We start from the raw sequence: 22,264 nt of genomic DNA, 5'->3' as shown, positions 1-22,264 counted from the left end.
TATCAGAAACACACATGTTGGGAAATAAAGAAGACAATATTATTGCCCTTCACTATTGAAAGTTTGTGTGGCTTCTTTAAAAGACCTGAATGGAAAGTGGATAACATTTTCAAATGCACTGAAACATTCCCTTTCTCTGGTAGTCACCATCTGTTCCAGAGAATTCTGATCTTCATACATTGAACTTAGTCAATGGGCCTTCACAATAAAGTCACAATATTGTGATATGTCTATGCAATGCTGAAGACATAATGATGCATTGATGAAGGATTATATGACATTGTTGAGAAGCTGCTAATATGGTTTTGGGTCATTTATCAATTCTTTGCTAATGAAGAAAGGACTAAAATGAAAAAAAGCACAAGCCATAAACAAATGCAAAGTGAATAAGCAATGCTCCTCTCTGGGATACCTTCTAGGGCAGGGGGGACAAACTGGCGGCCCACAGGCCAGATGTGTCACGCACAGGCCAAGCCCACCCCAGCTCTGTGAAGACAAAAAATGTTGCGATGTCACATTATGGCCATGTAACATGGTGAGCTTGACACCTATGTTCTAGGGTGTTGGGTTGTTTTTAACTGCTGACATAATGTCTTTGAATAAGATAAGTTATTATTGAATTCTTGAATAAATTTCCCAAGTCTTTATTGTATTTCCTTATTGTTCACACAAACACAATGTTGAATTTATGCAGTCCAGATATCTATGAGGTTATATGGCAACTGATAGCACAAATTGTATATGTTCAAAGAAAATATATATTTGTATCTAAAGATGAGTTTCCGACTTCTGAAATATACAAGGGAATTCAACTTTAGGTTAGAAAGGCCCTTAGATCATCTAGTTCAACTCCTTGCCCAATGCAGGATCTACTAGAACATCCTTGATCATCCAGCCTCCATTTGAAGATCTCCTAATGAAGAACTCATCACTTGATGTGACAGTTTGTTCCACTTGCTGACAGCACATTCATGAAGTTTCTCCTGATTCTAACCTGGCTGAAATGCTCCCTTATAGTTTTAACCCACTGGCTCTGATCCTAACCTTCTAAGGCAATTTATTTATTTATTATTAATTTTATTGATCACCCATCTTGTCTCAGGGCAACTCTGGGTGGTTTACAATATTTTTTAAAAAAATTGTTTACAAAACCTACATACAATTCAAACTAAATAATATATAATGATAAATACTCAACCCTAACTAATAAATAAAATAAAAATAAAACATGGAAGGGGCCAAGCCAGGCTGGCTGGCTGGAGCTTAGATCAACTCCAAACTTCTCTTGTGCTTCCTGTAAAAGGCGTTGGCTAAACCAGCTTTGCTTAACCTTGGCAGCCCCCAGATGCAATAATGAATAGATCTACTTCTATGTGACTACTGTTCACATAATTCAAGAGTGTTAACATACTTCCCCTTAGACATCTTTTCTGTAGGTTTAGACATTCTCAGAACATTGCCTTGGCATAGTGATTAAAATGAAGTATTGCAGGCAAACTCTGCCCACAGCCTGGAATTAAATCCTGACGAGGCTCAAGTTTGACTCAGCTTTCCATCCTTCTGAGAGCAGTAAAATGAAGGCTTAGGTTACTGGGGAAAATATGCAAATATTTATATTGGAAGCCACCAGAGAATGCTGTAAAACACTATGGGGCAGTATGTAAGCCTAACTGCTATTGCTATTGAATTATTCTTAATACATCTTGATTGCCAGAACCTTCATCATATGGTAACCTTTTCCTGAACTTATTCCAATTTTTCATTGATCATTTTGAACTATGGTGCCCCAAAATGGATGCAATAATCAACATGAGGTCTAACTAGGGCAGAGAAGAGTGGAACAATTACTGTAATTTCCACAATTTGGTCTCTATTCCCCAGTAAATGCACTCTAATAGCACTTGCTTTTTTAACAGCTGCATGACACATCTAGTTCATGTTTACCGATAGCCCACAAGGTCATCTAGATCCTTTTTGTAGATACTACTTCCAAGATGCATATTATATATGGTTTACACTTTTCTTATTCAGATGTAGAACATTATTTTTTTTCTCTTACATTCTACCTTATTTATTTCATCTTGGTGCTCAAGACTTGTGGAGTCTTCCGTCTTTCATCCAAAAAGTTAGCCCAGCTATATATATATATCATCTGCAAGATTAACAAGTGGCCCTTCAACTACTCATCCGCACATGGCCGAGAGCTGTGAAAGTCGACTCAATTCTTTCCCTCAAGCTGAAGTGGAAACATTAAGAAGCACCCTTTCATGTAGTCATTCACCAGCTGTGAATTCATCCAGCTGTGGTCTCATCTACTCCCTATTTTATCATTTAATTAAGGGGACTAGAATGGGATAGTCTGTCAATGGTTTCTTGATATACTATGTCTTCAGTGCGTCCTCAAAATTCTAAATGAATGACTCTTTCAAAGAAGTTAATTTGATATAATCTGCCCACTGTTATTTGTAGTATGCCTCTTCAAGTGTTCACAAAGATTATTAAGAGTGGGTCTATGTTCACTTCTACTAGTTCCTTCGATACACTGAGGTGTACCAACTGGCCCTGGAGACCTGAATTAATTGAAATTAACTACCTTTTTCTTCTTACCCTCTTCCTTATCTTACCTCAAGCCACAGTGCTCAACTTAAGAAAAATAGTCACAAATGTATAAATCAGCCCTTTATAATGCAACATCTTCCCCAGACCACAACTTCCCAACATAACAGTATGCAGAGTGTCAAGTTGGGAATGTTTGGGCCCGGATTCTATTTTCATATATTCTGTTCATTTACTATGAAAAAAAAAAAAAGTAAAGATGTCTTTTTTTCCAGGCTTCCTTCAAGGTATAGTTTCCTGTTTTAGAGGAATTGAGAGTTGAAAGAATCATGCAAAATGCCAGGTTAACATTCCTTTATTCTATCCACGTCTCTGGTGACTCAAAACTGAAACCTCAAACCATTTACAGTAACTACTACTTTAATCCTACCTTTATTTCTAAGATTGCAGAATTTCATATACAAATTCAGCTAGAATAGCCACTGGTCCAGTTTCACTCAGAAAATGTCATGGCATTTGAACCCAACTCTTTCTTCCCTAATATTGTACCACATAGTAATTGTATAAAATTCTGCTTTGGAATTAATTCATGAATTTCTAGTAGCCAAGATATAAATGGCAATGGTGACCTACTGCTCTCTCTAATAAGTATGATGCTTTGATTTTTTTTCCAAGCAGAAAATTTCCTTTACTATTAATTACTTTGTTGATAGATTGTTCACTGAATGTTCGTTGAAATCACAGTTCCTCCAAATATTATTCCAGCTGCCTGGGTGCTAATCCTGAACTATAATATTGGTTCATGTGCTAAAAGAGAAAATAGATCTCTATTTTACAATATGTATTTCAACTGCAATGTGTAGATGTGGTCACCAGATGGCACCCAAAGCTATCTTATTTCACTAACAGTGCCTAACATTTGTACAAAGAAAATTAGCATGCTCTTTTCTATTTTTCTAACTTTCTGTCTCTCTTTCTATTTAATTCTACTTCTAACCCACCAGAAACAATTCTTTGTGGCAATATAAACAACAATATGGTCTCATGGTTTCCAGCCTGGAAACCATAAGACCAAATTGGCTAACAAAGAGGTGGCCGTGGATGAGTCATAAATAATATGGGAGAAATTGTCTTGCAGTCTTTGTGGCAGGTAGGTGCAGGCAGCAGCACTCAAATGATTTTGCTTGATCTTGAAGTTAAACAAGGTTGTTTTAATGATTAGACCAGATAGATTATATAAAGAAGAGCAATATGATGTAACCTTAGAGAGAGCTGGAAAAGCTTCTTGGATGAGAAGTGAAACGTCTTCAAAGAAAAACCAGAAAGTCCAGTTGCCTCTTGAAAAAAAGCACCTTTGGGACAACCATGACCTGAATGACTGAGAATCTCTGTAAACATATAGAGAGAGAAGTTAAAATATATTAATACTTATATCTGAAGCCATTTCTTTATCTTTTTTCTTTCTTTTCTATTTTTCTTTACTTTTTGCTTTTCTTTCACTTTTTGCTTTTGTTTTGATTTCTTTTTCTTTTTTCTTCCTTGCTTTATACTAGCTTGTGTTAGTTTTTATCTTATTAAAAGTTTTGATTATATATGAAAAGTTAAACAGTCAAAATGTGTAAGAGGACCAGGAAATAGTACGTGGTAACCTAGACTAAAAAACTTGGGGGGGGGGGGAATCACAGAAGATAGTGGCAAACCACATCCCTGTTATTACCAGAAAATCTCTGGTGACTGTGCAAAAGTTAAAATTATTCAAAAGTACTTTGCATGTTGAATCAGTCCAAATGCAGCATGTCGCAATGTATGCTAGTATGACAGCATATTTGTCTCTCAGTGCACAGATTGAAGGAAAACACTAGAGTCCATTTGCTGCAGGAGCCCTTGTCTGTCTTCCTAATCTTCTACCCTTTTCATTAAGAATTCATAAATGTTTTCATATAAAGTGTTAACTTTTTTCCTGTATATTTGCATCCAAATTATTTCATGGCTTGGTCCTTTCACACCACTAGCTATTATGTTGGATTCTGCCGTGTTGATTAATTCATTTTTGTTCTGCCTAGCATCTGGACCAAACTGTGCTTGCTCTGATTGGCTTTTAACCTGCTTGTTTTCACTGGGGGTAGTGAAGAATGCTGCCTCCATTAACTTCAGCATCCACAATTGGTGCAAAAAATAATTCCTAGTTGTCTAAACTCATGATCCCTTCCCCCACCCACCTCTACCCCCCCCCCCCAAAAAAAGCTGGGTCTTTGTTCTGGTTTGTCGCTCCTCCCTCAACTCAAGGGCTGTTTCTTTTCTTCCTACTCTAATTCCCCTTTCTTCATCTTCTGTTTCAAATTTCCAAGCTGCCTTCCCTGGTCCTCCGTCTTCTGCTTCTTTCCTGAAGAATTTTGAAAGCTGTGGGCCCAGAGTTATTTGCTGCTGCTGCTGGCTTCATTTTCTTCCCCTCCCTATTTCCCTGGAGCAAAAATTGGTTTTTTTTCCTTTTCCCGGACCTCCACCCCACCCCCCTTCTTCCTAATCTGGAGAAAGAGACAAAGCCAGCCTAAGGAACACCCAACATTTTAGCAAAGGCTGTGCCCAAAGGGGAGAGGGTGAGATAATTGCAACAGCTCAAACCAAGGAAAGCAAGTGAGAAAGAAAAAGGGAGATGGGACAGCACCGGAAATATCTGGATACTGTTTGTCCAACATCTCACAGAAAGACGTCTTCTTCAACTTCCTAAAGCTGTTGATGTTCTGTGCTCCTGTGAAGTTCACCAAGGCTTATGCCTTTCATTAAAATGTGATGGTCAGAAAAGATACTACCAGATTCCTGATTTTTAGCCACCATAGACTAACATAGTTCGCCTCCTACAATGCCCTATGAAACTATAACCCTGATTTTTTTCTGGAAAGAAATTTTGAGCCTAAAACTAGATTACATAGATTTGGATTATATAAGCACGCTCAAATACACTGGAAGATCCTGCCCACCTAGCAGGTTGAAAACATGCAAACGTGAGTACCAGAAGATAAATAGTTACCACTTTGGTGGGAAGGTAACAGAGTTCTGTGTGTCTCAGTGTATAGTCACTCTGGCCACATGACCACAGAAGTGTCTTCGGACAACACTGGCCCCCTCGGCTAAGAAACGGAGATGGGCACCGCCCCCTAGAGTTGGACATAATTGGACAGGAGAAACTTTTACCTTTACTTTGATATCCTTTGCGTAGGAATAAGTCCTCCCATTTATATAAAGAAGAAGTTCATTGGCTTCTTAGTGGTTATGGGAGCAACATGGCGCTCCCATGTGACACCTCTCCTGCGCGAGCTGCACTGGCTCCCGGTGGTCTTCCGGGTGCGCTTCAAGGTTTTGGTTACCACCTTTAGAGCGCTCCATGGCTTAGGACCTGGCTACTTACGGGACCGCCTACTACCACAAACAGCCTCCCACCAGCCGGTACGCTCTCATAGAGAGGGGCTCCTCCGGGTGCCGTCAGCCAAACAATGTCGACTGGCGGCCCCTAGGGGGAGGGCCTTCTCTGTGGGGGCACCTACTATCTGGAACGAGCTCCCCCCCGGAGATACGGAGGATCCTGGATCTGCGCACTTTCCGCCGTGCTTTGAAGACACTCCTATTCCAGCACGCCGGCCTGGCCTAATTTTTTCCCCTTCTTTCAAATTTTTAAACTCAAATTTTAATTTGTTTTAAATTATAGGGAGTTTTAAATTGTCTTGGGCAAAAATTATTTAATTGGGTTTTAATCATGTTTTAACTTTTGTATTTATGTGTTTTATTTCGTTGCCTGTTCACCGCCCTGAGTCCTTCGGGAGTAGGGCGGTATACAAATTTAATAAAATGAAAATGAAATGAAATGAAATGAAATGAAATGAATGAAAATTGGCTTGAGGATGCCCAAGTCAAGATGTCTTACCTTTTGTAGCTGAGCTGGCCCCCATGATATTCTTCCAGGGAGCAGAGTCCTCTGAGAGTCTTTCCCCAATGCTGCATTGAAGGGCTCACTTATCGTTCCTTGAGTCAGCTTAAACATTTATTGGCATGCCGCAGCATTTGCAGAGGGATTAAAAAGGGCAAGAATGGATGCACTGTTGCAATATAGACCCTGGTTGGGCTTGCAGGGGAAGGATAGGCAATGGGATCCATTTCTGCAAACTCAGTGTCTTCATTGCCACAGTTACAACACCTGTTCATTGTTCTTTCAGCAGTGATCTAGGATAAGGAAAAAAAGATTACCTTGAACTGCTTCCCACTATCCAAATTGTTAAAGATAAGAATCAGCAGGTCATAGTTTAATTTTGAGATGACAATGTAAGGAACATTGTTAGTGTTATAATTAATAATAGGGAGGGAGGGAAGGAAGGAAGGAAGGGGAGAGAGAGAGCGTGGTGGCTACAAACTCTGGTCCAGAAAAAGCTTTGGTTGCCCAGAGTGTTATTTGTCCTAGGCTGGCTTTCCAAGACTTTTCCTATCAGCTGCTACCTGGCTTTTTTTCAACCAGAATTATAATTGACTAAGGCGTGTAGGATTCCCTCTGAGCCATGGCTTCTCACTAACATGTATTTCAACTGCACCTATTTGATGGAGACAGTATAATCATAATGAGGCCACATGTCTGCATCAAATTGTCATTTAAGCTACAGTATAGCTGGCTTTTTATTCTGTTGCTACCTATTGCTGCTATCTGGTCTCCCCTGGATGAATCCATTAATCTTGCTTGTTCCTTGGTTTGAATGTTGAAGATGCCTGCATCGTACTTTAATAATAGCCTTGTTGGTATCACACACTTTGTTTTCAGCTTTGGCAGCTTGAGACTTCACAATGTGCAGGACAGAAACAAAAGAAACAAGAGCTGGCAGTGTCTTTAGGTGCATTTATATATATAATAATATCCTTTTGATCCACAAGGGCAATATTTTGTTAGCTGAAGATGCTGTGTCTCATGACAAAAGGATGAAGGCCACAGATGGCAGAGCCAAATCCCGCACATGCATAAAGCTGGGTTTTTCAAAAAAGAATATACAGATGTTCTTTTCTCATCTGTATGCATGAAATGTGCCAAGAGTATTTTGAGCTTAAATTACTATTTTTTCATGTATTTCATATTTGAGAAAAGGGAAGGAACCCAAAAGTTCTGCACTGCAAACAGAGGGAGCTCTGGAGGGCTAGGAAACAAGGGATAGAAATCAAGAGTTGAGACCATTTTATTGTATGCCACTCAGTCATTTATGTGAAATGGACAGCTATATACATTTAATAAACAATAATTATCTTTTATACACTCCAGAAATGCATAAATTTACTGGAACAATTGGCATGTTTCTGTAATTCTCAAAAATGGCTAGCATAGTGAAAGTGGCATCAACTATAAAGCAAAACTAGTATGATTGGTCTCCAGTTTTCTTGCTCCCCTAGGCCCTTGGGAAGTGGCACACTTCTAAACAAAACCCTGGGTTGTCCCAACATCATGGTATCTGTGGGCCTTTCCATGTTTGGATCTAACCAGGGCTCAAGCATCTCTCTTCTATTGTGTATCCATCAGTGGCGGAATTCAAATTTTTTTACTACAGGTTCTGTGGGCATGGCTTGGTGGGCGTGGCATGGTAGGTGTGGCAGGGGAAGGATACTGCAAAATCCCCATTTCCACTCCACTCTGGGACCAGCCAGAAGTGGCATTTGCCAGTTCTCTGAACTACCGCTACCGGTTCTCCAGAACCTGTCAGAGCCTGCTGAATAGCACCCCTGGTATCCATGATGTTCTATAGTCCCCTATTTTCTTAGAGTTGCCCAGATATTTAATGTATTTAAATACACGCAATAAAGGTAGGATGGGAATTAATACTCAGACAGAAAGTCTCATGCGAGTACAGGTAGTCCTCATTTAGCAACTGCCTCGAACAGTTTGCATTCACAATGGTGATAAAAAAGTAACTTTGCAACCAATGTATTCATCATTTTACAGCCAATTAGTACAAGTTTTTGTGTACTAATTGACCTGTGCCTGACCTATTTTTAAGTTTTTCTCTTCCTTCCAGAGTGGAGAGATTATTTAAACAAGCTATCTCTTCCTGAGCTGCTTTTTTTCCTCAGCACAGGGGAGCGCTAAAAAGTGCTAACTGCAAGTTAATAAACTCAGCTCCTTCAGCTTAATTACCGTAGTTTGCCGCTCCTGCCTAACACTGACAAGACCCTAATCAGTTTCACACTAAAGGCTTTTGTTTGCCTCTGGTTTGCAGCTATGACTGTGCTAGGCAAAGAGCTGGAACTTGGGCATTCCTTTTGATGTCTATCCCTGTTGTGTGCTTGCTTATTCTCTTGTAATCCCTTCCTCTCAAAAAAAAAAAAATCAAATATAAACAATTCCCCTCTTACTGATTATCCCAGTAAGCATTCCACCAGAGTGGGGGAGTAGGGAAAAAGGAATATAAGATTTGTCCTCTCACCTGATTTCTTGGGAGGCAAGTTTCTTTGTCATCCCCCAGCTGCTTGGGATCTTCTGACATAGTAAAGGAAAACTCTGGAGCAAAATCATAAGGACAGTCATAGTCATGTAATTTTCCATTTAGTTACCATTTTGCTAAATAATCAAGTTGTGATCCTAATTGTGATCACTAAATGAGGACTACCTTTATTGCTTTTGGTCAATTCAAGCATGGGGGAAAAGCAGTTCACTCAGCAGTGGGGAAAGACTGATGGGTCCAGATAATGCTGGAGGCTAGTGTGCTGCTTTGCAATATACCGGTTTCTCTTTCATGTGTTTATAAAGTTTTAACACTATAGATGGAGCACACAGTCCTGTGAGAACCAATGGAGGCATCAGTGGCCAAATATCAAAAAACCACATGGGATTTCAGGAGTGGGAATTGCCACCCAGTAAGCAGCAGCAAATAAAGCATGGGATAGAAAACAACGCAATGGCCTAAGGCAGATGCGTGGGGTTCTGGGTCCATACATCTTAAAATCACCAAGGTGGAGAAACATTGCTATAAATTCCCATTTTAGACTCTGGCATGCTGGGCATCCATTGTTTTACCAATAAAGAATATTTGTAGCTCAAGGTTGAAATGGGCTTGGTTGTTTTCTTGCAGACTTTTCATTACCGAAACTAGCCTTGGTCACTAGGAGTGGTGATATTACCTAGTCTGGGTAATGAAACGTCTGCAAGAAAACAACCAAGCTCGGAGAGCACCAAGGGCCCCCCCATCCACTGATTTTTCCGGATTTTCAGAAGAGAAGCACGGACTGACTTCAACTATCTGCATTTAGCAGCTCATGGGTAATTTTCTCCCACTTAATGGCTTTACACGGAGGCCACAAACAAAGCAGGCTTATTGGGGTGTCACAGAACGAAAAGCCGAAAGAGGAGGACTATTAGGCCATCAGTCCCGCCGAGCTCAGGAGACTGGCGCCCAAGGACCCGCGCCAAGGCCTCCGTGATGACCAAGGACCCCGCCGGCCTTGGGCAGATTTTTTTTAAAAAATTCGCCTGTACAGACCCGGCCGCTAACGGCGGGGAGGCGGGGCTGAATACCGTAGTAACTTTGAGCCCCGATGGTAAGCCCTGTATAAAACAACGAGAAGGAGGGGCCACAGGGAGAGCAAGCAGCCCAGCACTCCTCCGGTTAATAGAACATTTGATCTCAGAAGAAAGGATTTCCCTCGCTTACTGCCCAATGGGAAGCTAAAGTTGTACTGGGCGGGCTCACAAGTTGCCCAGATGCCTCCTCTCTTCCAATGGGAAGTCCGAGACGATATCTAGGGCGGGGCTTTCGTTTCTTTGTGGAGTTTTACAAAAGATGGCCAGAGTAGGGAGCTGGAAGAAAGGGGGAGGGGCTTCCGCAGCCGTTGGTCCCTCCCCTTTTTCTCAGGCGCCGACATCATTGAAGCAGGAGCGGGCTCTCCGCGCGGCAGTCGGCTTTCGTCAGCGGGTAAGCGGGTACGGGAGAAACGGTCGCGGTGGGAAAGGAAGGAGGGAGCCGCCAGTTTCGAAATCCGAGAGGCAAAAGGAGGAAATTAACGTGGTTGAGCTAGCCGAGGAAGAAGGACCCGCGCGGGATCGCTGAGCCGTGGCTCCAAAATGGCGGCCGTGGAGATGGAGAGGGGATGAATCATTCCTTCGTTCCCGGCGCCCCATAGCAGCTTTAGCGAGTTTTCTTCTTGTTTCAAGTCACTTTTTTCAATCGGCTACTTTTCCTCAGGAGCTCCTCCATACCCCTCTGGCTCCCTCCTGTCGCGTCTCTCTCAATTCCTTTATCTACTTGAAAATCTTTTAAATGTGGGAATACAGTCCCCATCATTCCCAACCAGCGCGGTTATTAGTCATACTCACTAGGAAATAACAAAGTTCCTACTCGTCTGGGAGTGTTTTAAGAAAGGCCGTTGTATATTGTTTTCTTCTCGGCTACTTTTTTTAGGGTCACTGCCGAATTCTTTCTCCTGATTTGTTTCCTCTTTGCCTCCCAGACGCTCAAAAGTGCTTTCAGGTTCTGCTTCTCCATCCCATCCACTTTCAGAACTTTCACCATCTGGTCTCCTTTCACAGGCAACTTTCCTATGCTTTTCACACAAGCAACTTTGTCACATTGCTTTCTACAATTATTTTCTTCTGCCTCTCGATAGAAAAGGTTTATTTTCATCTGTTTTGTGTTGCCTAGTTACATTCCTTTTTTCTTTCTAATCCGTTCCCATTAAAACTTGGAAGTACTTTTTCTTGGTCGTAACTTTTTTTTATCCCAACAAACATTTCACACAAGGAAATGTGGCACACGTATTTCCCCTCTATGATTGATGGTTTGAAGTTTCAAGTGACATTTATGCCAAAAGATTCTTGTGCAATATGGTTCACCTTTTTATAGATTTTACAAAGACAAGGTGGGTTTTAACAAAAAGTGGAGTTCATGAGTTTGCTTTATTTTTCAGGAGAACATAGGATTAGGTATCCTTTGTCTCCCATCTGTGTTGAAACAGACTCATGTCTGTGGTTGAACATTATTGGAGCTGTTTTGAGAAAATTAGCTTTTGCATCTGTTTGACATTATTTTAATATTTTCAGCTCCTAAACTGTAAAGTTAGAAAACACGCCACAAACAATGCTTTGGATTTAGCTGCCTTTCATAAAATGTTGTTAAACTCAATAGTTTCACAGAACAGGATAGCCTAACTTATTAATCAGAAATAGAAATCTGCCAGAATTCCTGCATACAACAGGAAATATATGAACTGAGGGGAAAGGATGCTAGGTTTATAATGTTACATCTGAATGAATATATCCTCACCAACATTTAATAAAGCTGTTCTAAAATACACTGTACTATTTTTATGTTAAATGGAGAAAAAAACAATAGGGTAGTAATTTTGCCTGTGTTAGAACCATTGTACCTCAGTTTTATTACTATATTATCCATTTTTCTGTACCAGTCATAATTGTTAATTAAGCCTTTCACTGCTCATCATCATCTTTTTAATAATAAAATGCTTATTTAAATACTTTCCTTCTATTGTGGTTTACATTGTATAATAAATTTAGGAATAAAAAAATCACAGCCAACAACATTGTTCTGGGATCCAGCAATATAACCCTGGTAATTCTAAGCAATACTTTAAATTCCTTAAAATACCCCTTCTGCAATAGCTCTTAACATATCAGTTTTGTAATTAGTCTACTCACTGCTAAATAATTTGGTACTTTAGCTTTTTATGTTAACCTTCCAGCTCACCTTTTTTCATTGCATTTATGGGATAAGATTTATTTTCATGCATCAATGTAATCCATTGTTATATCATAATCCTCATCTTCATCCCACTTTTTAATCACTAGATTCCACACATCCCTAGATATTCTACTGATTTTCAAAAAGCCAATTTCCATAATCATGTTAAATCTATGACTAATATTTGTCAGTTCCTTAGTTGACCAGGTCAATAAAATTTATCTTACATCATGGTTTTGCTCAAAAAAATCATTCTAGATTTTTTTTTTCCTCAGCTAATTTTAAATATGCTTTTTCACCTCAGTTATTTGCTAAATACTCTTTGAACTCAGTCCATAGTAACTATGGTATATTTTCTAAGAGAAACTGGTAATATCAATATCCTTAAAGTTTTAAAATTTAAATGGTTGATAAAGCTATAGTTATGAATAGTTGTGTCTTTTAGTGCTGCAGTAATATAATTTGGAAAAGTGGGTAATATTTTTCAGTTCATTTAAGACTATACAAACGGGGGATAAAAATCAATTTTAAAAAAATTAAATCGATTTTTTAAAATTTAAATCAGATTTTTTTATTTTTATCAAATTTATTTAATCAAATGCTTTTGGAGTAAAAATCTAAAGATAGTTTTCTATTTAAGGTAAATTAATAATTTAGTTTATTCAGCATGAAATGGAGCTAAGTTATGTAGCATGAGGCTATATATTCTGCAATATTTACATTTTGTAAACTCAATGAATCCAAGCTCTGCAAGCTGAGATACACTGCATTGATGCATTCACACAATTTCACAGTAACCATGAGATAAATCATGAAGCAAAGTTCAGGAATATTCCTTTATCCCATTGTTTTGCAAATCTACATACACTACAAACTGTATGATTGTTTGAAGAGAAATGCATCTGTACCACCAGGCTCTAAGTGTGAGGAAGAAGGGCAAGCAGTAAAAATGAAAGTGAAACCTTCTAAGCAGCTTATAAATATAATATTAAAGAGCGCGTATAATTTCAGATCCATCATAGCAGCGCCTGTTAGTGGGCATCCACTCACCTGCTGCCTGCCACATCCCTCACCTTGTGTCACTGCCGCATCACCAGCCCTCCCATTAAAGTGAATGGGACTGTCGGTGAATCAACAGTGGGTCAGGAGGAGCTGCTGCGGGACAGAGATGACAGTTGCTCTTTAAAGATTATTTAAATCGAGTTGATTTAAATCAAATTCACCCTGTATGCAACTAAGGAGTAGCAACCTAAAACATGATTCAACTGTGTATGTATGTATGTACATATAGATCAGTGGTGAAATCCAAATTTTTTTACTACCAGTTCTGTGGGCGTGGTGTGGCTTGGTGGGCGTGGCAGGGGAAGGATACTGCAAAATCTCCATTCCCACCCCACTCTGGGACCTCAGCCAGAAGTGGTATTTGCCGGTTCTCCAGAACCTGCTGGATTTTACGCTTGATATAGATGTATAGAAGACATTTTCAGTTATCACAATGAATTTCTTGCAGGAAATCCATGCAGTGTTTTGTTGGACTGAGTTTCAAACTAGAAAGTCTCTATTTAGCATCTTTCCACAGAAGTTACTACGTGGCTTTCCTCTCTGCTACATTGACTTCCACTCCCAATCTGCAATTTGGGAATAACACTGACCTCTCTTATTTAGTAGTTGTAAGAAAGTTTTGAATGTAAATGCTCCATGAAACACATAATATAACCATAACTAAAGGAAATAGTTAGCATACTTTTATTTATATTATTTTGTTCATAGGAACAGCGGAAGTCCCACAATGTATGCCAGATACTTTATTTAATTACTGAATACACTTCTTACTGGTCTCAGGTAGGTGGTGCTAGACCACCTGCTGTATGGAATCTTCTATAAAATGGGAGAAGAGGAAGGACTGCATCAAGCACCATTATTGGTAAGTAATAAATAATGTAGGGGATAAAAGTTTTTCACTAAAAAGAATGAGTGTATAGAAGCTGAAGAAAAATGGATTAAACAATTACTTGTTACTTTATCACTGGTGTCATATTTTCATGCCTACATAGACTTGGTTCTCGGAGCATCATAAAGCAAAAAGTTTAGTTTTCATTCTGTTACTCATGCTAGATCCTAGTTTTTGTTCTATATATCACTAATAGAAACAATGGTATATTTTTCGGTACAGTGGAAAAGAGCAAAGTAACAGTTCCACACCCAATGAGCAGAGGAGGTCAACAATTAAAAAATACATTTAGCAATTATTGTTGGATCTCTCCCATAGGAGCAGAAGTTGTACTTATAAACTTGCATATCACAATATGTCAATTTCTCATTGATATAATGTATGTTTTTAGTTTATATGATTAGACTTTGTTTTTTGCACATACAAAAGTTTGTTTCAACATAGTTTTAAAAATCCTGACTGGTTGCTTTTCTAATCCAAAAATCTGACGTGTTAATTCAGAGTTCCCCCAACCTTTCTGGCTTTGTGGACTGGGAGAGAGGATGGTTCTGTGCGAACAGCATGCACGCATGCCCACCGCTCACACAAATGGACTGTGCATGCACATACTCTCCCGCTGCTCGTCCAAGTAAGGATGCATACGCTTGCCATTTCTGCGTCCCAGTTGCAAATAGTTCACAGCCCACTAGTGGGCTGCAGCCCAGACGTTGGGAACCCCGTGTTAATTTATTACCCTGATTTCCTTGTCTGTTTAAATGTAATGCAAAAAAGACTGTATTTGTCTTTATATTGCAACACTTTCTGATATTTAGATCTGTTAGATCAGTGCCTATTCAAAGTTACATGGTTGATGAATGAATAATGCTTATGACCAGTCCTTGAAGTTCTGGCTGTTGCAGCCCCCCCGAGTCACATGTTCATCATTTAAGACCTTCCCTGCCAGCTACCCACTAGCAAAACCAATCAGGAAGCCAACAGGGAAGGTCCCAAGTCATTCCGGTAAGCCCTGTCTCCCTGCACTTGCGTGGGACCCTGCTTTCCCAAGCTTCTGTGCACTTGCATTAAGCTGCGCCCTTCTTTCCCTAGTTCTCTTCTGTACACAGCCTGCATTGCCCCTTCCCATCCCCCTTCACTTGCTCATAGTCTGTACTGGGCCACCGCTCCCCCATAGCATGAAGCGCACTCTGGTCATAAATGCAGAGAGGCTGCCAAGAGCCTAAATTTTGATCACATGACCACAGGGGTGCTGCAACAACCATAATTTTGGAGACTGGTCACAAATGCTATTCATTCAGTGCTATTGTAACTTTGAACAATTGCTGAATGAATTAAGTCAGAATTACCTATATTAAAATACTAAAATATTTTTGTTGTCTTCTTCAAATATTTCTTTCTACATCATAGTCCAATTCCCCTTAGTGATGGGGAGGAGGAAGGAGGGTTATATCTAAGTAATAACTCTTGAGGAAGGTTGGACTTGACTAGCTGAGAAATCAGAGTACATTTCCATGAATAAAGATAGATTTGAACCCGGTCTTCTCTATCCTAGTTCAGTATTTGAATTGCACAGCTCAGAATTCTTTCCTTCTAATCAATTATTTATTCCTCTAATAGCAATTACATATGCTGATTCTTGTCTTCAATAACCTAAGTCATTTCTGGTATATTGGGGGCAGTTTCTAGGATCACTCTAACTATAGGTGATATTGGCTATGAATGTCTTGGAATTTTATATCAGATTGTGACCTTCTGACAAGCAACTCAATGGGGCAGCCAGATTCACTTAAAAACTACAGTGCTTCACTTCACAACTGTGGCAAGAAAGGTCCTAAAATGGGGCAAAACTCACTTAACTGTCTTCCCTTAGCAACAGAAATGTTGTGCTCAATTGTGGTCATAAGTCAAGGACTACCTATATTTGGTATTAGTCTACGATAGTACTATGGTGAAAAAATAATACAGGTACTCAGAACAGAATAACAGAGTTGGAAGGGACCTTGGAGGTCTTCTAGTCCAACCCCCTGCCCAGGCAGGAAACCCTACACCACTTCAGACAAATGGTTTTCCAACATCATCTTAAAAACTTCCAGTGTTGGAGCATTCACAACTTCTGGAGGCAAGTTTTTCCACTGATTAATTGTTCTAACTGTCAGGAAATTTCTCCTTAGTTCTAGGTTGCTTCTCTCCTTGATTAGTTTCCACCCATTGCTTCTTGCCCTGCCCTCAGGTGCTTTGGAGAATAGTTTGACTCCCTCTTCTTTGTGGCAGCCTCTGAGATATTGGAGCACTGCTATCAAGTCTTCTCTAGTCCTTCTTTTCATTAAACTAGACATACCCAGTTCCTGCAATCGTTCTTCATATGTTTTAGCCTCCAGTCCCCTAATCATCTTTGCTGCTCTTCTCTGCCGTCTTTCCAGAGTCTCCACATCTTTTTTACATCGTGGCGACCAAAACTAGATGCAGTATTCCAAGTGTGGCCTTACCAAGGCATAAAGTGGTATTAACCCTTCACATCTAGATTCCATCCCCGTTTATGCAGCCTAGAACTGTGTTGGCTTTTTTGGCAGCTGCTGCATACTGCTGGCTTATATTTAAATGGTTGTCCACTAGGACTCCAAAATCTCTCTCTCAGTTACTACTATTGAGCGAGGTACCACATATAATGTACCTGTGTATTTTGTTTTTCTTGCCTAAATCCTGAATACGATATTGTCTTTTGATGGAAATAATTGTCACGGGGAAAATTGATCATACATCTTTAGGCTAAAAAAAATTTTGCACAAGGAAGATGGGGTATCATCAATATCTTAAATTTTGAAAGTTTGGAATGGAGTTCTGTGCAGGAATAAGAATCTGCATGAATGAATTCATAAATGACTTTTTTTTTTTTTTTTTGGAGCTTCAAGTCAGGGCTGACTCCTGGCATCTGCCTTGTCACATCCATGCAGGTTTTTTAGCAAGATTTTGGAAGTGCTTTGCCATTGGTGTTGCCTTTTTTCTTTTCTTTTCTTTTCTTTTTTTTTATTAAAAAGTTTTAACAAGTATTACAACAATTTTTTCCCATCCCTCCTCCCCCCCTTCCCTCCTCCGTTGCAGCTGAAAACGGATTTTGGGAGCCCGTTTTCAGTGGCAGAGTATTCAGGCCACCACTGACACCCCTGACATGAGTGATGTCAAACTGGCCAGCCCTCCTCCCCCCCCCCCCCCCCCCCGTCAAACATAATCCTGATGTAGCCCTCAATGAAATCAAGTTTGACACCCCTGCTATACACTATTGCTAACTTAAGAAAATATTTATACCTCTATATAGACATTCTACTTTCAGAGTGAAGGTATGTATCTATTAATTGTATATCCAAACTGCTTTCATTTTAACTTTACTGATTTTCAAATACAAAAAGTTAAAAGATAAAGACAAGAAAGAAAAGATTTTTAAAAGAAAAAAGATCAAGAAAGAAAGATAAAGGTGCAAGAAAGAAAAGAAAATAGAAAAAGAATGATTTCTGACTTTGTTTAGTATGGTTATGAATAAAAATATATCAAACTTCAAAATTAACATTTGTTGACAATATTTCTACAATCACATTAGATATAGTATATGTCATATGATTTAGTCAAAACACCATTAACTATGATTCAGGCTTTTAGAGGTTTATATATTAACTTGATTCCTTTAATAAAATTCATACCTTCTAGAACTTTTGACAATTTGAATTGGCAATTTTTGTTTAAAGTTTTCTTAGCATCTAAAATATTTTTTCATCCACTATGCTAAACAGCTTTCATTTAAAATGCAAAGCCTTTTTAGAAGATGGTTAACTAATGATATTTTTCTGTTTTCACTAGGACACAATGTTTGTACGTGGACTGAAGAGGAAATGCATTGAAGGTGAAGATGATATTGAAGGAACTTTTACTGGCTTTAAAGCTATTCCTTCGTATAACCTTCAGCGCCAGTCACTGCTAGACATGTCATTGGTAAAACTTCAGCTCTGCCACATGCTTGTTGAACCTAATCTGTATCGTTCAGTGCTAATAGCCAATACAGTACGGCAGATCCAAGAAGAAATGACTCAAGATGGAAGCTGGCAGATGATAAGTCCTCAGAGTACAGGACCAGCCTCTCTGGACCGTCTTGTTTCAACAGATATTCTCTGCCGTTCTTCCAAAGAGCAAACTGAAGAAAAGCTTGCTCAAGAATATAGTGGTTTCTCTAAGAATTTTGAGGACACACAGTCACAAGAGAATGTAGACATCTTAAGGCCTGCTGTACTACAAGCATCCAGAAGCTTGCAGGGAAACGTGTGGGAGATGGATAGCATTCCAGAAAATAGAGTAAACTTCCATAAATCGTCATTAGATCAAATATTTGAAACCTTAGAAACTAAAACTTCTGACGCTGTTGAAGATCTTTTTTCAGAAGTTGACAGTTCTTATTACAATCTTGATACTGTATTAACAGGAATGATGGGCAATACAAAAATGGGACACTGTGATGTTCTTGAAACCTTTCCTCAAGGAGCCACAAATTCTAATTCTAACTGTAAGTCTGATCTTAATGAGCTTGATCATTTTGTAGAGATTCTGGTTGAATCTTGAAATTAAGAAAAATCCCTTGAAGAAGCTAGGTTGTAAACAATAAAACTTTTGAGATATTTTGTTCTCTTAAATCTGGATGTGATCTTCCCTTACCGACTTGCCCCCAATTCACATGATTTTGCAAAATTGAGTTAATTTATAAAATTAACCCATAATTTGTAGTGTTCAGTCTTGTTAAGTATATATTTTAGTGGCCACAGTTCAGAGATAATCAAAAGCATACATTTAAATTGTCAAGAGCCCAAACTTTTTAAAAATCAATTTAAATCTACTACAACCCATTCTATATCGCAAATTACTTTGGAAACTCCCTAATTTTCAGCAGTACACTGGCATGTCAAAAGATCTCTAGGTGTAATCATGTACTCTCTCTTCTGACCATGCATTTTTCTATTTTGGGGGCCTAATTTATCAGGAGGTCCTTCTAATATTAAGGGACAAATTAGTATATCAGGATTCTTCTTTCTTGCCTATGTCATAACTGTAGGGTGCAACTGTTAAAGACACTCCAGTCCTTAAAATACCACAAATGAAATCAAATCCCATAATGTCTAGTTTAGGAGTGCTTCCTGCAGCCTACCAGAACCTTTGAGATTATACCACTGAAATTCAGAAGCAAAGTGGTCAACTTGAGTACATTATTTCCCAGAAGTATTTTTTTAACCACCCCAGAGGAACTGAAAATTTCAGTGCATCGCTTCTAGTGATATCACCTTACTCAAGGGACTAAGTTGCAGCCTAGCCCAACAAAAATTATTCATTAAGAATAATTTCAACTTAATTCAAATTAAGAAACTTTCAACTATCCCTGGCATTAGTGCCTGCTGTTTTGTTTTATGGAATTAATTTGGTATAAAGACAAAATGCTTCATTTTTCCCTCCTTAGTTTCACACAAATACTATATTCTGTAAGCTTATTTACCACATGAGCTCTTGAAAAATTGTAAAGCAGCTATTTCTCATTTTCCTAGTCTTGTTTCTTTTTAAAATTATAGTTTTTTTTAAAAAAAGTATCAGTGTTCAGAATATTATAGCTATTTTCTGAAGATATATTTTTGCTATGAATTCTGTCTCAAAACTGCTTATTTAATATCTTGAAATATTTGCAGTTGTATTTTTTAATTGTTTTGAAAAAAGGGACTTTTCTCCCTTATAACTGACTTCCCCTGCATAGTGCAGTACAGTAGAAGTATGTGTAATTGTTAACTACAAGCTGAGCTGTTATCAGCATTCAGCCTTGAAGTAGAGTATTAGAGATCAAGTTATTCTTGAAACCTAAACATCTAAGGAAGAGCTTCCAATAGGCTTCAGGAACTCTTGATGCATTTAAACTTCAGTTCAAGCCATGTTTTTGTTATCTTCAAGCATAAATTATATGGGTTTTATTTATAAATATTTATATAGCTATGCCATCAAACAAATTATTGGCTGAAGTTTACCATTTACTTTTATATTTAGGGGAAAGCACCCCTTTATTGCACTAATTACTAACCAACTGTTACAGAGGCCTTCGAGTTCTCCAAACTTAAATTCTTCTATTTGCCAGTCTGTAAATGTGCATTCCTATGAGTCCTTATAAACATATTATCTCAGCAAATTATTTAAAAGAAACATGCATTCACATGCATGTAATTATCTACTAAAAATCCTAGTGCATACCATTTATAATAAATTGCTGAATTTTTTTCCTTGTTAACTGGCGATATAGGTAAAACAATTGCAAGGTGAGAAAAAAAAAGTACTAAACAATTATTTTGAGAAAGATAAACATTTGCTTCAATATCAATATATTACCATCACAGGCAATTTTAGCTATTTTGCATTTGTTCCCTGTGATTAAAATTGGATTGGTTGCTTGTTTAAAATAAATTCTTTGAAAATGGTTTCTCTGGTAGATGCCTAGATCAAATATAGATTTCAAAATATTGGACACATTTTCTCCCAGCATGTCATAGATGCAGTATACCTTTGTGTAAAGGAAGTTAACCCTAACTCTTTAAACCAGTAAGGTTCATTATGCACAATTAAAGCAACTGCTCTATGCATAAAGATCCATGTCTTCTGTGTACATCATTAAATGTCTTTGTCTTGGTTTATATATTAGAACTTAAGACCATTTTGCATGATTATCCCTTCCTGAGATTTAATGGGGCAGCTTATAAGAAAGTAGCTTCATGACTGTGGCCTTAATAATTTAAGTGCTTTTGAAACAGCTAATTTGAAAATAGCACTGTATGTTTTTTAATCTTGGCAAGTACTGTCTAATTTTGTAATTCAGTTTTGTGCCAGACCACACAATTTGTAAGGAGATCTTTCTTAAGCATTTGGAAGTGACTAATATCTTTTTATATTAAAGTTGAATATGAAATGACTATTCTGATATTAGTAATTTTTGTGTACTAATTTTGGTCTTATAAGAACAGGACTGATGAAATTTCTTTCTTAGTAGTGTTATTCAGAACACTACTTAATGAAGTGTTTTAAAGTAGAAAATATTTATTTAAGTATTCATGTTTTTTTAAGGGTAAAATGTTATATTTACCCAAGCAGGATTTAGAGAAAATCTATTGGAACCTTGAAGAACATAACATTTACAGAATTTTATGCTTATTCTTCAACATATCCTTGACATTTATCTTTCAGATACAGACGCTAAGCTTGATTTGGGGGGGGGGGGTGTCCCTCAATACCTAGTTTTAGTGTTTGGGATCTTCACCCTATTTTGTTCTGTAAAATATTCACAGGGTGTGGATCTTTCCATAACAAAATCCGAAATAGTAAACAGAAAAATTGTAACTGGATAATGGAAAAATGCTATTTTTTATTTTTACTTTTTTGCAAACTGGACAGTCTGAAGCTGTAGACTAGTCATATAAATGACTACAAAACCAGTTGCCTCAGTCCAAACAATATTATCTATACAGAAAGGAACTACAGGTAGTCCTTAGTTAATGACCAAAATTGGGACCAGCCACAGAGGCATAAAGCAAAAAAGTAATAATGAGAATAAGTTCCAGTTGTGGTCATTAAGCGAATTGTGTGGGCATAAAGTATGACATCATGTGACCATGACTTGCAACTTCCAGTCAGCTTCTCCAGTGACTGCTGGCAGAAGTCAGCAGAAAAGGTTGCAAATATTGGTCATGTGACTGTGGGATGCTGCAGTCATAATTACATGCCAAGTGCCAGGTATATGACTAATTACAACTAACAACATAAAAAATTGCTGAAAAAATTAATTTAGACAATGTATGTTCTAACTTGGGTTTATTAAAGGTTAAGGAACAATGTGTTACTTCTAATGAACACTGGAAAATTGTGAAAGCCAAAGGCTACCCAAAAGAAGTCAGTATGTGCTTCATTGGCTATAGAAAGGTTTTTATGCTGACCATCTTATTGCCCTCATGAAAAATTCATACGCCTAACTGGGAGCTATTTATTACTG

The 22,264-nt window shown here is 38.3% G+C and overlaps 1 protein-coding gene across 1 annotated transcript; it reads left to right on the top strand.

The window, feature by feature from the left end:
- The first annotated feature begins 10,424 nt into the window (after nucleotides 1-10,424).
- On the top strand, nucleotides 10,425-21,191 carry CDCA4 (cell division cycle associated 4). The gene is made up of 3 exons (XM_070931594.1): nucleotides 10,425-10,487; nucleotides 14,040-14,193; nucleotides 18,067-21,191. Exons 2-3 carry the CDS (start codon nucleotides 14,155-14,157, stop codon nucleotides 18,817-18,819), a joined length of 792 nt encoding a protein of 263 aa, XP_070787695.1. The 5' UTR covers nucleotides 10,425-10,487; nucleotides 14,040-14,154; the 3' UTR covers nucleotides 18,820-21,191.
- Nucleotides 21,192-22,264: the final 1,073 nt, after the last annotated feature.

The sequence above is a fragment of the Pituophis catenifer genome, unplaced genomic scaffold, assembly GCF_029215685.1.
Source record: "Pituophis catenifer annectens isolate HBS135680 unplaced genomic scaffold, rPitCat1.0.hap2 SCAF_1, whole genome shotgun sequence".
In the NCBI taxonomy this organism is placed as follows: domain Eukaryota; kingdom Metazoa; phylum Chordata; class Lepidosauria; order Squamata; family Colubridae; genus Pituophis; species Pituophis catenifer.
The sequence above is the reverse complement of the archived record's forward strand: the minus strand, read 5'-3'. Positions and strand labels throughout refer to the sequence as shown.

Coding starts and splice junctions, on each gene's coding strand:
- CDCA4 (XM_070931594.1), top strand. CDS start 14,155: ATGGGAGAAGAGGAAGGACTGCATCAAGCACCATTATTG. Junction 14,194..18,066: donor TGCATCAAGCACCATTATTG/GTAAGTAATAAA, acceptor TGTTTTCACTAG/GACACAATGTTTGTACGTGG.